Source organism: Oncorhynchus tshawytscha, linkage group LG12 (assembly GCF_018296145.1).
Source record: "Oncorhynchus tshawytscha isolate Ot180627B linkage group LG12, Otsh_v2.0, whole genome shotgun sequence".
NCBI lineage: Eukaryota > Metazoa > Chordata > Actinopteri > Salmoniformes > Salmonidae > Oncorhynchus > Oncorhynchus tshawytscha.
In genome coordinates, this window is record NC_056440.1 from 24885628 (window position 1) to 24904671 (window position 19044).

The 19044-nt window shown below is 44.1% G+C and overlaps 1 protein-coding gene across 1 annotated transcript in view; it reads left to right on the forward strand.

Annotated features, from left to right (window-relative positions):
• Positions 1-19044, forward strand: part of LOC112262776 (single-stranded DNA-binding protein 2) — a 126830-nt gene that overhangs the window by 46341 nt on the left and 61445 nt on the right. Inside the window, exons 2-4 of the mRNA XM_042331474.1 lie at positions 3100-3172; positions 18305-18366; positions 18779-18863. Coding sequence (XP_042187408.1) covers positions 3100-3172; positions 18305-18366; positions 18779-18863 — 220 coding nt within the window. The remainder of the gene's footprint in view (positions 1-3099; positions 3173-18304; positions 18367-18778; positions 18864-19044) is intronic.

The window sequence follows — 19044 nt, forward strand, 5'->3', positions numbered from 1 at the left end:
GAGTGATATTGTACAGACAGACACAGGGAGAGGGAGAGTCAGTCCCAAGATGAAGAGGGAGGAAACGCAGCTCTAAGAACATGGACTGGCGTGGAAGGTGTCAAGAGTTTTGTCAAGCCGCTCATTGTTCCGTTAACCTTGTCCTTGTGAAATGCTCCGTCTTCTCTGTGGTTAAACACCACACCCCCACCCGCAGCCACTGTGTTACATCCCTTCATTACACACAAGAAAAACAAGAGAGATGGAGAGTCGGAGAGAGACCGAGGTAAAGAGAGAGAGAGACCGAGGTAAAGAGAGAGAGAGCGAGGGAAAGAGAGAGAGAGAGAGACCGAGGTAAAGAGAGAGAGAGACCGAGGTAAAGAGAGAGAGAGCGAGGGAAAGAGAGAGAGAGAGAGACCGAGGTAAAGAGAGAGAGAGCGAGGGAAAGAGAGAGAGAGACAGAGGTAAAGAGAGAGAGAGACCGAGGTAAAGAGAGAGAGACCGAGGTAAAGAGAGAGAGAGACCGAGGTAAAGAGAGAGAGAGCGAGGGAAAGAGAGAGAGAGACCGAGGTAAAGAGAGAGAGAGACCGAGGTAAAGAGAGAGAGAGACCGAGGTAAAGAGAGAGAGAGCGAGGGAAAGAGAGTGAGAGACCGAGGTAAAGAGAGAGAGAGACCGAGGTAAAGAGAGAGAGAGCGAGGGAAAGAGAGAGAGAGCGAGGGAAAGAGAGAGAGAGACCGAGGTAAAGAGAGAGAGAGAGGCCGAGGTAAAGAGAGAGAGAGAGCGAGGGAAAGAGAGAGAGAGAGCGAGGGAAAGAGAGAGAGAGAGCGAGGGAAAGAGGGATAGAGAGAGTCAGGTGCGTGGAGCCTGGAGAGGTGTGCAGTCCATCATCTTCAGACAGGTAGACGAGTGGTGTCTGGAGGTTTATTTTTATCTCAGTCTGAGACTTAAGTCTGGAATGAGGAGCGGCTACGCTGCTTGGCTGGGTCCGCTGAGGGGCCTCTGGGAACAGACAAAGGATGTGAGAGAATGGCATCCTATGACCATTATAGTGCACTACTTTTAGCTCTGGTCAAAAGTAGTGCATTATTAAGGAAATGGGGTGCCATTTGGGATGTAGACAGACAGTGACCTGCTGCTCTTTCAAATTATCCTACCCTCACCACCTGTCTTTAGTTTCAATAAAAGTACATATTTTGCCTACTGGTTCTTGCTGTGTAGTTTTGGCCACATCAAAGAAAAATGCAACCATTTGCACAATCATCCTAAAATCTCATAAGAAATTGTGTTTTTTCTTACAGTAACGTTATAATATACTATTATATTCGGTTATGTCATGTAGAATACTATCATTGTGTTCTTGCAGACATTGATTCAAATTTGATCTAACTTTATTAAAGGAGCACCATTCACCACAGTAGCCTGTTCTCTGAGCAGCTGAAACAGTGGAGCAGAGACTGCACATCCTGCACATGCGCAGAAACTTTGGAGCTTTAGTTGTCGGGAAGAGGAAGTCGGATCCGCAGCCACTCTGATTAGTTCATACTCTGGAGTGTTTTGGTGATTTAAAGTTCTGTTTGACTGCAGTACACTTCCAACACACACCCACACGCATCACCTCATGTCCTCTATCCCCTATACCAGGGGTATTCAACTGTTACCCTACGAGGTCCGGAGCCTGCTGCTTTTATGTTCTACCTGATAATTAATTGCACCCACCTGGTGTCTCAGGTCTAAATCAGTTCCTGATTAGAGAGGAGCAATGACAAAACGCAGTGGAACTGGCCTCCAGGTCCAGAGTTGAGTTTGAGGGCCCTATGTACTAGTTATAATGTGCCAGAGCAAAGCATTCACATATTGCAGACCCATCCATGTAACCTTTTGTTTGGGTGATGTTTGCATTATTGATGCTTGACAGTGATGCTACCCTCTTATCTACCTGGCCTACATCAGGGCCATTCCATGTACTAATGTAATGTCCATTACACTTTGTAACATGACATGTAATTGAGAGGACAGTAGACAATGTCTTGGACATCGTTGTTTAATGTTGTCTTGTAATGATCCATTAGCCTCTAGACTACACTGTGCCCATGTTTCTATGGTTCTAGAACTCCCAGACCCAGCCAGGCCTGGATTGTACTGTTAAGAAACTGACTGATACTGCATTGATCCCTGACCTGATCATCGGATGTCTTGTGTCTGTGTATCGGGTAGACCGCCTGCCCGTCGGCCAGCCCTCCAAGTTAGTTTGATCAACAAAGCAGCTCTAATTCATTCATTGATGATTGAATCAATTGTGAAAGGATTTTCCAGCGTTTTGGGTGGTATAGAGTGTCTGGGGTAAAACAGAGGCATTTACAGTGTGTTCCCTCGATGCCAACTCATCCCAGCATGCTGTTTGTTCTTCTACTGGCAGGCTGTTTTCAACTTTAACATACAGTGCCTTGCGAAAGTATTCGGCCCCCTTGAACTTTGCGACCTTTTGCCACATTTCAGGCTTCAAACATAAAGATATAAAACTGTATTTTTTTTGTGAAGAATCAACAACAAGTGGGACACAATCATGAAGGGGAACGACATTTATTGGATATTTCAAACTTTTTTAACAAATCAAAAACTGAAAAATTGGGCGTGCAAAATTATTCAGCCCCTTTAAGTTAATACTTTGTAGCGCCACCTTTTGCTGTGATTACAGCTGTAAGTCGCTTGGGGTATGTCTCTATCAGTTTTGCACATCGAGAGACTGAAATGTTTTCCCATTCCTCCTTGCAAAACAGCTCGAGCTCAGTGAGGTTGGATGGAGAGTTCCACTTCATGATTGTGTCCCACTTGTTGTTGATTCTTCACAAAAAAATACAGTTTTATATCTTTATGTTTGAAGCTTGAAATGTGGCAAAAGGTCGCAAAGTTCAAGGGGGCCGAATACTTTCGCAAGGCACTGTATATAGAAGCCTTCTCATTGGCTGTGTCTCATATGGCCCAAAGCTGTCATGGTTGAAATTGGACAGGAGAGGTCAAATTGTAGCATCCAGGCAATCACGTAGCCTAGTGAGGCTACACTACTCTAGTTCAGTGATCATCCTACTAACATGATGTCGTCCCTGTGTTTCTCTGTGCAGGTTAGCTCTCTATGTGTATGAGTACCTGCTGCACGTAGGGGCACAGAAGTCAGCACAGACCTTCCTCTCAGAGGTAAGTGTGTGTATGTGTGTGTCCCAGAACAGGGCTGATTCTCCCTCCTATGCAGCTTCCTGTAAGGCAGGGCAGTGTGTGTGTGGTTAATTTAATTAGTGTGGAGCACAGTGCTGAGCTGGCAGAGCATGCAGGGCGGCAGGTGGTTCAGCATTTAGCCTCCATTTACTGAGATCAGCACAGAGAGTTACAATACACCACCTTGCTGACAGCTTACACTGGCATCTCTCTCTCTCACTCTCTCTCTCTCTCTGTTAAGGTAAAGAGGTTTGGAAGTTGAAGCCAGTATACTTCTCTAAATCACTGTAAATTAAAATGCAAAAGAAAGAAAGAAAAGGGATAGAGGATGCAGATGCATCAGCTGGCTCCACTCTCCCACTTCCTCCCTCCTCACATGCACGCACACACACTCTTTCCTCTCTGGCATCCATGTCATATCACTCTGTCTGTCTTCCGGAGATGGGGGAGAGGAAAGGAGAGGGTTTGAGTGTGGGAACTGAGAGCATTAGTTGAGACAGGGATGTATATAAACACAGCCGTCCCTCCTTCCCCCACTACCATAGTTCCTACTGAAGGAGAGGAACATGGTTGTAAAGACAGGTTATCTACACAGAGCTGTGTTTACCACACACATCTGTTGACACCTCCAGGCTGAGATGTTAACTAGTTCCCGAGTGGAACCCTATTCCCTATTTAGTGCACTCATTTTGACCAGTGAATAGTGTGCTATTTGGCATGCAATCCCTGAGACCCAACCCAACCTCAGGGCCAAATCCAAACCGCTTCTCCTGCTGTGTTCACGGTTGATAAAACATTGACTTTGATGAACTCTGATCAGGCTGCAGTCATGAAAACCTTCTAATGCCGAGTGATATCACTCCCAGAGCCAGCCTAAACAATACCCTGACAGTTGCCCCATTGTGTACAGTTTCCTCAGACAGCCACTCTCCACCGTCGCTCAGTCACATGTGTTTGTGTGTGTGTGTGTGTGTGTGTGTGTGTGTATCAGAGGAGGCTGGTGGGAGGAGCTATTGGAGGACAGGCTCATTGTAATGGCTGGAATGGAATGAAGTCAAAAATGTGGTTTCCATATGTTTGATGTGTTTGATACCGTTCCATTTATTTCATTCCAACCATTACAATGAGCCGGTCCTCCTATAGCTCCTCTCACAAGTCTCCTCTGGTGTGTGTGTTGTGCATGTGTGAGTGACCATAAATCAGGTTTAGCCCAGAGGATGATGTCACTGCTTGCGTTGACCTTGTGTTATGCTAAGTTCTGAAAAAAGCGAGAGAGACCGAGTGAAAGGAAACATAGTGATGGGGCAAACACAGGGGTGTAAGAGGGTTCACCTCTCAGGCTGGTGCATGTCCATATGGAACAGTCCCACGGACACACAACTAATAATGGGCTCTGTGCTCTGTAAGGTTTATAGTACACACATACACACACACACCTCAATGATGCAATTACAGTGAGCTCCAAAAGTATTGTCTCTGTGCTCCAGCACTTTAAAATGATACAATGGGGAGAATCACGTGACCCTTGAACCAACCTCGCACTCTGTCGAAGACATCCTTTCTGAGTTGAGATCCCAACGTACAGAACTAAACACTAAATTAGATGCCATTAATTCTCAGCTCAGTGCGATAGGGGGCAAGGTGACAATCCTGGAAAACGCTTTGCCTGACATCAACAACAAGATAACCATAAACGCGGGGCACCTGGACGAGGCAGAGGGGCGAATCCTATCCATGGAAAACTTATTGACAGATGCCATGGAAACAATAGCATGTGCGAAAAAGAAAATAGAGCATCTGGAAGAGAAAACAGAGGACCTGGAAAACAGGGGGCGAAGGAATAATTGTGTTCTATTCAATCTGGGTGAAAAAGAAGAGGGAAACATGCCACTGATCCGCTACCTGCAAGACAAACTTCCCGAGTGGCTCCACCTGTCCACCGACAGGCCCATAGAACTCGAGAGAGCTCACCGAGCACTGAGGCCCCCACTAGCAGCCAGACAACCACCGCACCCAATCACCATACGTTTCCTGAGATTCACCGACAAGGAACGAGTCCTACAGGCGGCGAAAAACAACACCATCACTGTGGGAAACACCAAACTCACTTTACACCAGGACCTGCCAGCTGGAATACGTCGAAAGCGCCGAGAGTTTGGCGAGGTGAAGAAATACTCAATTGACCGAGGCATCTTCAGGGGATTCAAGTACCCAAATGAGCTCAGGATTCTTCACCAAGGAGCCTTGCGACACTTCAAAACTCCCAAAGAGGCAAAACGTTTTTTTTTAAAGACAATCCTGGTCAATGAGAAACAGACCAATGACTAAATGCGATTAATGCTATTACTAAAGGAGGTAAGACAACATATAGCCGATATCCAAAGACCCACCCGCCCCGCTAAATGTCATTATAGCCGTCCAATTTATATTTATTTTCCTTTAGCTGAGGGATAGGCTCTATAGCCTAACCTAGGCCTACTAATGTTTCAGCCTACTTTTATTTGCCTGTTTTTTTGTTGCTATTATTACTTGGGGTTCCCCATGTCCCTTGGGGAAGGTATATGTAGGCTGGGCTATTGATTTTATTTTCTCCCTCTTTTAGTGTGGACTGGACGGGGGCTACGTTGTCATTTACTCAACGCGGGGTGGAGAGGATGAGGCATTTCTTTGGTGGGGAGAGGGAGACGTTGTGCGTTGCTAACTGTTCCCGGTTTTTGTTTTTTTCAGAACACAGGATTGAGACTGAGCGGGGGGGTAATATACCCAACAGGATGTGTTGAGTTGTTTGGGAACTCGGCTGGGGTGTTCAGAGATTATTATTTCATGTACACCATTTACTTTCCTTTTATGTGAACGCAGCTGTAACTACTATCCACTTTTACCCAGAGATGACTTGCACTAAAGTTCGATTACTGCTCGATGACGATGACTAGTACCTTAAATCTATTGACATGGAACTGCCATGGTCTAGGGCATGCAGTAAAACGGAAAAAGATACTATGTGCTCTAAAAAAGGAAAAAGCAGACATCGCGCTATTACAAGAGACACACCTCTGTGATGCTGAACATGCCAAACTCCGCAGAGCCTGGGTGGGACAGGTGTATTTCTCATCTTTCAAATCAAACAGCAGAGGCACAGCCATACTTATCCATAAAAATGTTCCATTCATAATTGACAAAAACATATCTGATCCGGAGGGGAGATTTATTTTGATAACTGGGTCACTATATGGTCAACCAATTACTATATTAAACATATACGCCCCTAACACAGATACTCCTGCCTTCATGTCAAAAATGATAACCCTGTTCTATGAGCATTGTGTTTCCTTTGGTGTGGTGGCTGGAGATTTTAATTGTACCCTTAACCCAACCCTAGACAAATCATCTCAAGTCCCCACCACAAATCCTAGATCTGCAAAGATGTTGAACTCTCTTACTAAAGAGATGGGACTGATAGATATCTGGAGAGAGACTAATAGCTCATCTCTGGACTATACAAACTACTCTAACGTCCATACCACCTACTCCCGTATAGATTACATTTTTATCCCAAAGAGTTTCATAAATTCAGCCACATGTACAATCGGACCCATAGCACTTTCAGATCACGCCTTTGTCCACCTCCGCTTTGACCTCTGCAAAAACATCCCGAGGTCAAAGAGCTGGAAACACCTCCATGCTATCAAACAAAGCGTTCCATACATTGGTAACTACATGGATAGACAACTACACACAAGACAACAAAGATTCTCCTGTTTCTCCGGCCACAATGTGGGACGCTGCTAAAGCCACACTAAGAGGTCATTAATTGCATATGCTTCCTCTAAGAAAAAAGCAATGGAAGCACACAGGCTAGATCTTGAGAGGGAGCTGGAATGCTGTGAAAAAATACATAAACAATCCCTAGACAGCACCTCCTGGAGTCACCTTAAAGCAGCCAAAGCCAAACTGCATTTGGACTACACTCGGGAGATAAAAAAAGAAGTTTTTTTTACTAAACAGAAATACCATGAGTATAGCAATAGGCCCAGTAGATTGCTTGCTTACCAATTAAAAAAGGAGCAGTCAGAGCGTACAATCATGGCTATCCGAACAGCAGAGGACGAGGTCACATATGACCCAAAAGAGATCAATTTAACTTTTCATGATTTTTACTGTAAACTATATACCTCTGAGAAAAAACACACGGAGGCAGAACTCCACTCTTTCCTAGAGGGAATCTCGCTACCTAAACTATCAGAGACCGACCAAGAAGATCTCAACTCCCCCTTCACTCCTGAGGAGATCCTGGAGGCAATTACCTCCATGCCACCTAATAAGTCCCCAGGCCCAGATGGATTCCCCAGAGAGTTCTACAAAGCTTTTTGGCCCCAGCTCAGCCCTATCTTCATGCCAATGCTGGAGGATTTTTGCAAAAACTGAGTTCTCCCAAACTCAATGCACACAGCTCGCATTACAGTGTTGCTCAAAAAGGACACGGTAATGTCCTGCTTGTCCTTCCGGCCCATAACCTTGTTGGATTTCGACTATAAAATAATTACCAAATTGCTGGCCAAAAGACTAAACACTCTTCTTCCCAAAATAATAAAGCGGACCAAACTGGATTTATTAGAGACAGATACTCTTCTGATAACATTCGCCGTCTTTTTGATATTATTGATCAAGTAAACGCACAGAAGACCCCTGTCCTGCTGGCTTCACTGGTTATAATAAATCCCACTATGCCCTCAGACAAACCATCAAACAGGCAAAGCGTCAATACAGGACTAAGATTGAATCCTACTACACCGGCTCTGACACTCGTCGGGTGACTATTATGGGTTACAAAGGGATTCCTAACCGTGAGCTGCCCACTGACTTGAGCCTACCAGACGGGCTAAATTACTTTTATGCTTGCTTTGAGGCAAGCAACACTGAAGCATGCATGAGAGCACCAGCTGTTCTGGACAACTGTGTGATCATGCTCTCCTTAGCCGATATGAGCAAGACCTTTAAACAGGTCAACATTCCCAGACGGATTACCAGGACATGTACTCAGGACGTCTGTAATGCAAGTCTGTAATACCTGTTTCAAGCAGACCACCATTGTCCCTGTGCCCAAGAAAGCGAAGGTAACCTGCTTAAATGACTACCGCCCCGTAGCACTCACATCAGTAGACATGAAGTGCTTTGAAAGGCTGGTCATGGCTCATATCAACACCATCATCCTGGAAACCCTAGACCCACCCTAGACCCATACCGCCCCAACAATTCCACAGATTACGCAATCTCAATCACACTCCACACTGCCCTTTCCCACCCGGACAAAAGGAACACTTATGTGAGAATGCTGTTCATTGACTACAGCTCAGCGTTCAACACCATAGTGCCACAAAGCTCATCACTAAGCTAAGTACCCTGGGAGTAAACACCTCCATCTGGAACTGGATCCTGGACTTCCTGACTGGCTGCCCCCAGGTGGTAAGAGTAGGCAACAATACACCTGCCACACTGATCCTCAACACGGCGGCCCCTCAGGGGTGCGCGCTTAGCCCTCTCCTGTACTCCCTGTTCACCAAGCACGACTCCAACACCATCATTAAGTTCGCTGATAACAAACCAGGCAAAATGAAACAGGCTTATTTTTTATGATGAATATGATTTCGGAGGGTAGAAATGATTACATATTAAAGCATTAGACCTCTCACTAAAGGCTTCAGTCATACAAAAGTTATACTTAAATCCAAACTGGTTCTCTCACAAATGAATAACAATGTCTCACCCCATGCTCAATAATGGCCTTTTTCCCTTTATTCAGATTACAACCACACACTTTCAGTTATTTGAATAGGAAATAATCTCCCAAATATTGCTAGTTTTAAAAAAAGCTACAATTTCAATTTGGTTACAATTTCAATTTAATCCACCTGAAAAAAACAGAACAAAATAATACAAAAAATATTGTTGTTAAACTCAAATATACTAATAGAGAAAAACATTTATTTTTTATTTAAAGAAATGTATAATCTTTGTCAATTACAGTGCCTTGCGAAAGTATTCGGCACCCTTGAACTTTGCGACCTTTTGCCACATTTCAGGCTTCAAACATAAAGATATAAAACTGTATTTTTTTGTGAAGAATCAACAACAAGTGGGACACAATCATGAAGTGGAACGACATTTATTGGATATTTCAAACTTTTTTAACAAATCAAAAACTGAAAAATTGGGCGTGCAAAATTATTCAGCCCCTTTAATTTCAGTGCAGCAAACTCTCTCCAGAAGTTCAGTGAGGATCTCTGAATGATCCAATGTTGACCTAAATGACTAATGATGATAAATACAATCCACCTGTGTGTAATCAAGTCTCCGTATAAATGCACCTGCACTGTGATAGTCTCAGAGGTCCGTTAAAAGCGCAGAGAGCATCATGAAGAACAAGGAACACACCAGGCAGGTCCGAGATACTGCTGTGAAGAAGTTTAAAGCCGGATTTGGATACAAAAAGATTTCCCAAGCTTTAAACATCCCAAGGAGCACTGTGCAAGCGATAATATTGAAATGGAAGGAGTATCAGACCACTGCAAATCTACCAAGACCTGGCCGTCCCTCTAAACTTTCAGCTCATACAAGGAGAAGACTGATCAGAGATGCAGCCAAGAGGCCCATGATCACTCTGGATGAACTGCAGAGATCTACAGCTGAGGTGGAAGACTCTGTCCATAGGACAACAATCAGTCGTATATTGCACAATTCTGGCCTTTATGGAAGAGTGGCAAGAAGAAAGCCATTTCTTAAAGATATCCATAAAAAGTGTTGTTTAAAGTTTGCCACAAGCCACCAGGGAGACACACCAAACATGTGGAAGAAGGTGCTCTGGTCAGATGAAACCAAAATTTAACTTTTTGGCAACAATGCAAAACGTTATGTTTGGCGTAAAAGCAACACAGCTCATCACCCTGAACACACATCCCCACTGTCAAACATGGTGGTGGCAGCATCATGGTTTGGGCCTGCTTTTCTTCAGCAGGGACAGGGAAGATGGTTCAAATTGATGGGAAGATGGATGGAGCCAAATACAGGACCATTCTGGAAGAAAACCTGATGGAGTCTGCAAAAGACCTGAGACTGGGACGGAGATTTGTCTTCCAACAAGACAATGATCCAAAACATAAAGCAAAATCTACAATCGAATGGTTCAAAAATAAACATATCCAGGTGTTAGAATGGCCAAGTCAAAGTCCAGACCTGAATCCAATCGAGAATCTGTGGAAAGAACTGAAAACTGCTGTTCACAAATGCTCTCCATCCAACCTCACTGAGCTCGAGCTGTTTTGCAAGGAGGAGTGGGAAAAATTTCAGTCTCTCGATGTGCAAAACTGATAGAGACATACCCCAAGCGACTTACATCTGTAATCGCAGCAAAAGGTGGCGCTACAAAGTATTAACTTAAGGGGGCTGAATAATTTTGCACGCCCAATTTTTCGATTTGTTAAAAAAGTTTGAAATATCCAATAAATGTCGTTCCACTTCATGATTGTGTCCCACTTGTTGTTGATTCTTCACAAAAAATACAGTTTTATATCTTTATGTTTGAAGCCTGAAATGTGGCAAAAGGTCGCAAAGTTCAAGGGGGCCGAATACTTTCGCAGGGCACTGTATATCAGAAATTGGACTGGTGGAGTAATGTCACACATGCAGCAAAGAAAAATATATGGAAATGTCTACCCAAAATTACAACCAACTAATTGTGGATTTACCACAAAAATGGGAGAGGAAAGTCCAAGAGGGAAAAAGTACAGTTTGCTCTGTTCTGTGAAGGGAGTAGTACAAAGCGTTGTACGAGATCTTCAGTTTCTTGGCCATTTCTTGCATGGAATTGCCTTAATTTCTCAGAACAAGAATACTGACAAGTTCCAGAAGAAAGTTATTTGTTTCTGGCCATTTTGAGCCTGTAATCGAACCCACAAATGCTGATGCTCCAGATACTCAACTAGTCTAAAGAAGGACAGTTGTATTGCTTCTTTAACAGCACAACAGTTTTCAGCTGTGCTAACATAATAGCAAAAGGGTTTTCTAATGATCAATTAGCCTTTTTTTAGCTAAACTTGGATTAGCTAACACAACGTGCCTTTGGAACACAGGAGTGATGGTTGCTGATAATGGGCCTCAGTTACCCTATGTAGATATTCCATACAAAATCAGCCGTTTCCAGCTACAATAGTCATTTACAACATTAACAATGTCTACACTCTATCTGATCAATTTGATGTTATTTTAATAGACAAACAATGTGCTCTTCTTTCAAAAACAAGGACATTTCTAAATCAAATCAAATCAAATTTTATTTGTCACATACACATGGTTAGCAGATGTTAATGCGAGTGTAGCGAAATGCTTGTGCTTCTAGTTCCGACAATGCAGTAATAACGAGCAAGTAATCTAACTAACAATTCCAAAAAAACTACTGTCTTATACACAGTGTAAGGGGATAAAGAATATGTACATAAGGATATATGAATGAGTGATGGTACAGAGCAGCATAGGCAAGATACAGTAGATGATATCGAGTACAGTATATACATATGAGATAAGTATGTAAACCAAGTGGCATAGTTAAAGTGGCTAGTGATACATGTATTACATAAGGATGCAGTCGATGATATAGAGTACAGTATCAACGTATGCATATGAGAAGAACAATGTAGGGTAAGTAACATTATATAAGGTAGCATTGTTTAAAGTGGCTAGTGATATATTTACATCATTTCCCATCAATTCCCATGATTAAAGTGGCTGGAGTAGAGTCAGTGTCATTGACAGTGTGTTGGCAGTAGCCACTCAATGTTAGTGGTGGCTGTTTAACAGTCTGATGGCCTTGAGATAGAAGCTGTTTTTCAGTCTCTCGGTCCCAGCTTTGATGCACCTGTACTGACCTCGCCTTCTGGATGACAGCGGGGTGAACAGGCAGTGGCTCGGGTGGTTGATGTCCTTGATGATCTTTATGGCCTTCCTGTAGCATCGGGTGGTGTAGGTGTCCTGGAGGGCAGGTAGTTTGCCCCCGGTGATGCGTTGTGCAGACCTCACTACCCTCTGGAGAGCCTTACGGTTGAGGGCGGTGCAGTTGCCATACCAGGCGGTGATACAGCCCGCCAGGTTGCTCTCGATTGTGCATCTGTAGAAGTTTGTGAGTGCTTTTGGTGACAAGCCGAATTTCTTCAGCCTCCTGAGGTTGAAGAGGCGCTGCTGCGCCTTCCTCACGATGCTGTCTGTGTGAGTGGACCAATTCAGTTTGTCTGTGATGTGTATGCCGAGGAACTTAAAACTTGCTACCCTCTCCACTACTGTTCCATCGATGTGGATGGGGGTGTTCCCTCTGCTGTTTCCTGAAGTCCACAATCATCTCCTTAGATTTGTTGACGTTGAGTGTGAGGTTATTTTCCTGACACCACACTCCGAGCCCTCACCTCCTCCCTGTAGGCCGTCTCGTCGTTGTTGGTAATCAAGCCTACCACTGTTGTGTCGTCCGCAAACTTGATGATTGAGTTGGAGGCGTGCATGGCCACGCAGTCGTGGGTGAACAGGGAGTACAGGAGAGGGCTCAGAACGCACCCTTGTGGGGCCCCAGTGTTGAGGATCAGCGGGGAGGAGATGTTGTTGCCTACCCTCACCACCTGGGGGCGGCCCGTCAGGAAGTCCAGTACCCAGTTGCACAGGGCGGGGTCGAGACCCAGGGTCTCGAGCTTGATGACGAGCTTGGAGGGTACTATGGTGTTGAATGCCGAGCTGTAGCCGATGAACAGCATTCTCACATAGGTATTCCTCTTGTCCAGATGGGTTAGGGCAGTGTGCAGTGTGGTTGAGATTGCATCGTCTGTGGACCTATTTGGGCGGTAAGCAAATTGGAGTGGGTCAAGGGTGTCAGGTAGGGTGGAGGTGATATGGTCCTTGACTAGTCTCTCAAAGCACTTCATGATGACGGATGTGAGTGCTACGGGCGGTAGTCATTTAGCTCAGTTACCTTAGCTTTCTTGGGAACAGGAACAATGGTGGCCCTCTTGAAGCATGTGGGAACAGCAGACTGGTATAGGGATTGATTGAATATGTCCGTAAACACACCGGCCAGCTGACCCAAACTTTTGAACGGTAATGTATGTATATTGTTAGTGTCTAATTATTATTATTAGTCGAGTAAGAATTCGACGGACACTGTGAAAGCTTAAAACACGTTTATTCTTCCAGAAGGATCGAACAGCTGAACTGACAAAAACATCTTTACAATAATGGTGGTGTATATGTACCCCACTTTGGATGGAGTCTCCTCCTCCTCGCTAAACATTGTATCTTCATTACTAGGCAGGAAATTTAGTGCTACGGGCAATAATCTGTTCCTTCTCCCTTAACATGATCTGACCTGACCTCGACCCCCTTCATCACTAATCCATGACTCTCTCCCCTTATCAATGCCTGCCACGTGATCGTTTTCCCTACACTCAGTACATTCCAAGCTTAATTGCACACACCATATACCTTCCTCCTACAGATAACCATTACCTTCTGGTGTAGACCTTCTAAACTATAGCACTCAATATCTCAATAGAATACATGATAATTAACCCTATTTCAAGTTTAGGAGTTAGAACCCAGAATCCATCAATATGTACAGTTGAAGTCGGAGGTTTACATGCACTTAGGTTGAAGTCATTAAAACTCGTTTTTCAACCACTCCACAAATTTCTTGTTAACATACTATAGTTTTGGCAAACTATGTGCATGACACAAGTAATGACACAAGTAATTTTATGTGCATGACACAAGTAATTTTTCCAACAATTGTTTACAGACAGATTATTTCACTTCATTTGAGTCAATTGGAGGTGTACCTGTGGATGTATTTCAAGGCCTACTTTCAAACTCAGTGCCTCTTTGCTTGACAAATCAAAAGAAATCAGCCAAGACCTCAGAAAAAAAATTGGAGACCTCCACAAGTCTGGTTCATCCTTGGGAGCAATTTTCAAACACCTGAAAGTACCACATTCATCTGTACAAACAATAGTACGCAAGTATAAACACCATGGAAACATGCAGGCGTCACACCGCTCAGGAAGGAGACGCGTTCTGTCTCCTAGAAATGAACGTACTTTGGTATGAAAAGTGCAAATCAATCCCAGAACAACAGCAAAGGACCTTGTGAAGATGCTGGAGGAAACGAGTACAAAAGTATCTATATCCACAGTAAAACGAGTCCTATATCGACATAACCTGAAAGGCCGCTCAGCCAGGAAGAGCCATTGCTCCAAAACCTCCATAAAAAAAGCCAGACTACGGTGTTGCAACTGCACATGGGGACAAAGATCGTACTTTTTGGAGAAACGTCCTCTGGTCTGATGACACAAAAATAGAACTGTTTGGCCATAATGACCATCATTATGTTTGGAGGAAAAGGGGGGGCTTGCAAGCCGAAGAACACCATCCCAACAGTGAAGCACGACGGTGGCAGCATCATGTTGTGGGGGTGCTTTGCTGCAGGAGGGTCTGGTGCACTTCACAAAATAGATGACATCATAAGGTAGGAAAATTATGTGGATATATTGAAGCAACATCTCAAGACATCAGGCAGGAAGTTAAAGCTTGGTCACAAATGAGTCTTCCAAATGTACAATGACCCCAAGCATACTTCCAAAGTTGTGACAAAATGGCTTAAGGACGACAGAGTCAAGGTATATGAGTGGCCATCACAAAGCCCTGACTTCAATCCTATAGAAAATTTGTGGGCGGAACTGAAAAAGTGTGCGCGAGCAAGGAGGCCTACAAACCTGACTCAGTTACAACCAGCTCTGTCAGGAGGAATGGGCCAAAAGTCCCCCAACTTATTGTTGGAAGCTTGTGGAAGAATACCCGACACATTTTACCCAAGTTAAACAATTTAAAAGCAATGCTACCAAATACTAATTGGGAATGGGATGAAAGAAATAAATAAAAGCTGAAATAAATAATTCTCTCTACTATTATTCTGGCATTTCACATTCTTAAAATAAAGTGGTGATCCTAACTGACCTAAGACAGGGAATTTTTACGAGGATGAAATGTCAGGAATTGTGAAAAACTGAGTTTAAATGTATTTGGCTAAGGTGTATGTTAATTTCTGACTTCAACTGTATATATATTTGAAAAAAATATATAAGGGGGATTGGAAGTGATGCAGACAATTACATTGATGGACACTACAATCTATTTGCAATATTAAAGCTGATCTACCCCCTTTACATTTTAAAAAAATGTTTGGTGACGACACAACGGTGGTAGGCCTGATCACCAACAGCGTTGCGACAGCCTTTAGGGAGGACGTCAGAGACCTGGCAGTGTGGTGCCATGATAACAGCCTTTCCCTCAACGTGAGCAAGTCAAACAAGATTATCGTGGACTACAGGAAAAGGAGGGCTGAACACGCCCCCATTCACATCGATGGGGCAGTAGGGGAGCACGTTGAGAGTTTCAAGATCCTTAGCGTCCACATCACCAACAAACTATCATTGTCCAAACACACCAAGCCAGTTATGAAGAGGGCACGACAATGCCTTCTCCCCCTCAGGAGACTGAACATTTTTGGCATGGGTTCCCAGATCCTCAAAGTTATACAGCTGCACCATTGAGAGCATCCTGACCAGTTGCATCACCGCCGGGTATGGCAACTGCTCGGCATCTGACCGAAAGGTGCTACAGAGGATAGTGAGTACGGCTCAGTACATAACAGGGGCCAAGCTTCCTGCCATCCAGCACCTATATACTAGGCGGTGTCAGAGGAAAGCCCAACAAATTGTCAAAGACTCCAGTCACACAAGTCATGGACTGTTTTCTCTGCTACCGCACAGCAAGCTTTACCAGAGCTCCAAGTCTAGGTTCAAAAGGCTCCTTAACAGCTTCTACCCCCCAAGCCATAAGACTGCTGAACAATTAATTAAATGGCCACCTGGACTGTTTGCATTGACACCACTCCCTCTCTAACTTTAAGAATCAAACTTCACAGCAGCTTACCAATCACTGTACCTGTACAGAGCCCATCTGTAAATAGCACACCCAACTACCTCATCCCTATATTGTTTTTTGTTTTTTTTGCTCTTTTGCACCCCAGTATCTCTACTTGCACATCATCATCTGCACATCTATCACTCCAGTGTTAATGATAAATTGTAATTATTTCACCTCTATGGCCAATTTATTGCCTTACCTCCCTACTCTTACTACATTTGCACACACTGTACATTTACTTTTTCTATTGTGTTATTGACTGTATGTTTGTTTATCCCATGTGTAACTCTGTGTTGTTTTTGTCGCACTGCTTTGCTTTATCTTTGTCAAGTCCTGGTCTGTTTCACCTGTCCTTGTGATTGTCTCCACCCCCTCCAGGTGTCGCTTATTTTCCCCAGTGTATTTATCCTTGTGTTTCCTGTCTCTCTGTGCCAGTTTGTCTTGTATGTTCAAGTCAACCAGCGTGTTATTTCCCGTGCTCCTACTTTTCTATTCTCTTTTACTAGTCCTCCTGGTTTTGACCTTTGTCTGTTTTTCTGGACTCCATTCCCTCCTGCCTGACCATTCTGCCTGCCCTGACCTCGAGCCTCCTGCCATTCTGCCTTCCCTGACCTCGAGCCTGCCTGACCATTCTGCCTGCCCTGACCTCGAGCCTGCCTGACCATTCTGCCTGCCCTGACCTCGAGCTTGCCTGCCATTCTGCCTGCCCTGACCTCAAGCCTGCCTGACCATTCTGCCTGCCCTGACCTCGAGCCTGCCTGCCATTCTGCCTGCCCTGACCTCGAGCCTGCCTGCCATTCTGCCTGCCCTGACCTCGAGCCTGCCTGCCATTCTGCCTGCCCTGACCTCGAGTCTGCCTGCCATTCTGCCTGCCCTGACCTCGAGCCTGCCTGCCATTCTGCCTGCCCTGACCTCAAGCCTGCCTGCCATTCTGCCTGCCCTGACCTCGAGCCTGCCTGCCACTCTGTAACTCTGTAACTCTGAACTGGTTTTGACCTTTTGCCTGTCCACGACCATTCTCTTGCCTACCCTTTTTGGATTGTTAATACGCATCTTGGTCTCTAACCATCTGCCTCCTGTGTCTGCATATGGGTCTCGCCTTGTGCCATTATAATCTTGGCCAGGTCACAGTTGTAAATGGCCTTCCTAAACTGGCCTACTTGGTTAAATAAAGGTGAAATAAAAAATAACATGTTTTTATTGTGTTACTTAAAATTTGTATTTTTTGAAACTTTTGTTTATTTAGTAAATATTTTCTTAACTAAATATTTGTTAAACTGCGTTGTTGGTTAAGGGCTTGTCAGTAAGCATTTCACGGTAAGGTCTACACCTGTTGTATTCGGCGCATGGACAAATAGAATTTGATTTGATAAATCCCCTCAAATGCTAACCTCCCCTGTTATTGTAATGGTGAAAGGTTAGCATGTCTTGGAGGTATGATATTTGTGCGTCATCATTATTAACAATTCATTCAGGATTATCCATAATATTAGTAGCATCCACATTAATGTAGAAGTTTTTAGAAACATTCTATTCTTATTTACAATTAAAGTGACTCCAAAATGACACAATACATTATTTTCCCAAATAATCTGAAACACAAAATATTAAATAATCTGAAACACAACCAAAACAAATAGCAAATGTAGAGTCACAAGCTTGATCTAATCATTGGGTTCTAGGAATATGGGACCAAATACCAAACTTTTGACTACTTTGATACACATATAAGTGAATTTGTCCCAATACTTTTGGTACCCTGAAATAAAGGGCCTATGTACAGAAAGTGCTATAAATGGTTCACCCGATGTGGATGAAAATACCCTCTAATAAAAGATGACAGTCTGCACTATAACCTCAAGGTCATTGTATCATTTCAAGTCCAAAGTGTTGGAGCACAGAGCCAAAACAACAGAAAATGTGTCACTCTCCCAATACTTTTGGAGCTCACTGTATATAATGATGTGTATGTGCAATTCCACATACTCTCAAAATACTTGTAGACTTTAGTTTCATGTCATGAATATTACAGTACAATGGAGTCTACACCTATACTTTATACACCTTATCTGAAACCTCTCTGTCTTTCTGTCTCTCTGGTAGATCCGATGGGAGAAGAACATCACATTAGGAGAGCCCCCAGGATTCCTCCACTCTTGGTGGTGGTGAGTACAGTACTATGTCTTCCACTCCATTCCCTCACACTCTCATTTATCTTCATCCTCCTCTCTATTACAACTTGTTGTCAATGACTTGTTGTAAATGACAATGACCTATCAATCGACTTAGCTGGGCCTTAAAATGAATTCAGTTTTCCTTTTTAGATGTTAATGAGAGGGAAGGGAAAGGTGGGGTGCCTAGTCAGTCTGATTCAGAGAGGTTTCGGGGGGAGCTGCCTTGTCAGACAGGGGGACCTTGTCCATCCTACTCCTACTCTCAGATCCTCTGTGAATACGGGTCCTGGTAACATTCTGGAAATATCAGGATGATAACATTAATAATGATAAAGATAATGTTATTTTTGTGTGTTTTTTGCACTTCTGTGTATATAACCTCCCCGCCCTCCCTGTGCTACAGTGTGTTCTGGGACCTGTACTGCGCGGCCCCGGAGAGGAGAGAGACATGTGAACATTCTAGTGAGGCCAAGGCCTTCCATGACTATGTGAGTCACCATCAACATTACCTCACCCCGTCCACAATCACAAGCACTGCTGCCCCACACTGGTGCCTACTGCTGCCCCACACTGGTGCCTACTGCTGCCCCACACTGGTGCCTACTACTGCCCCACACTGGTGCCTACTGCTGCCCCACACTGGTGCCTACTGCTGCCCCACACTGGTGC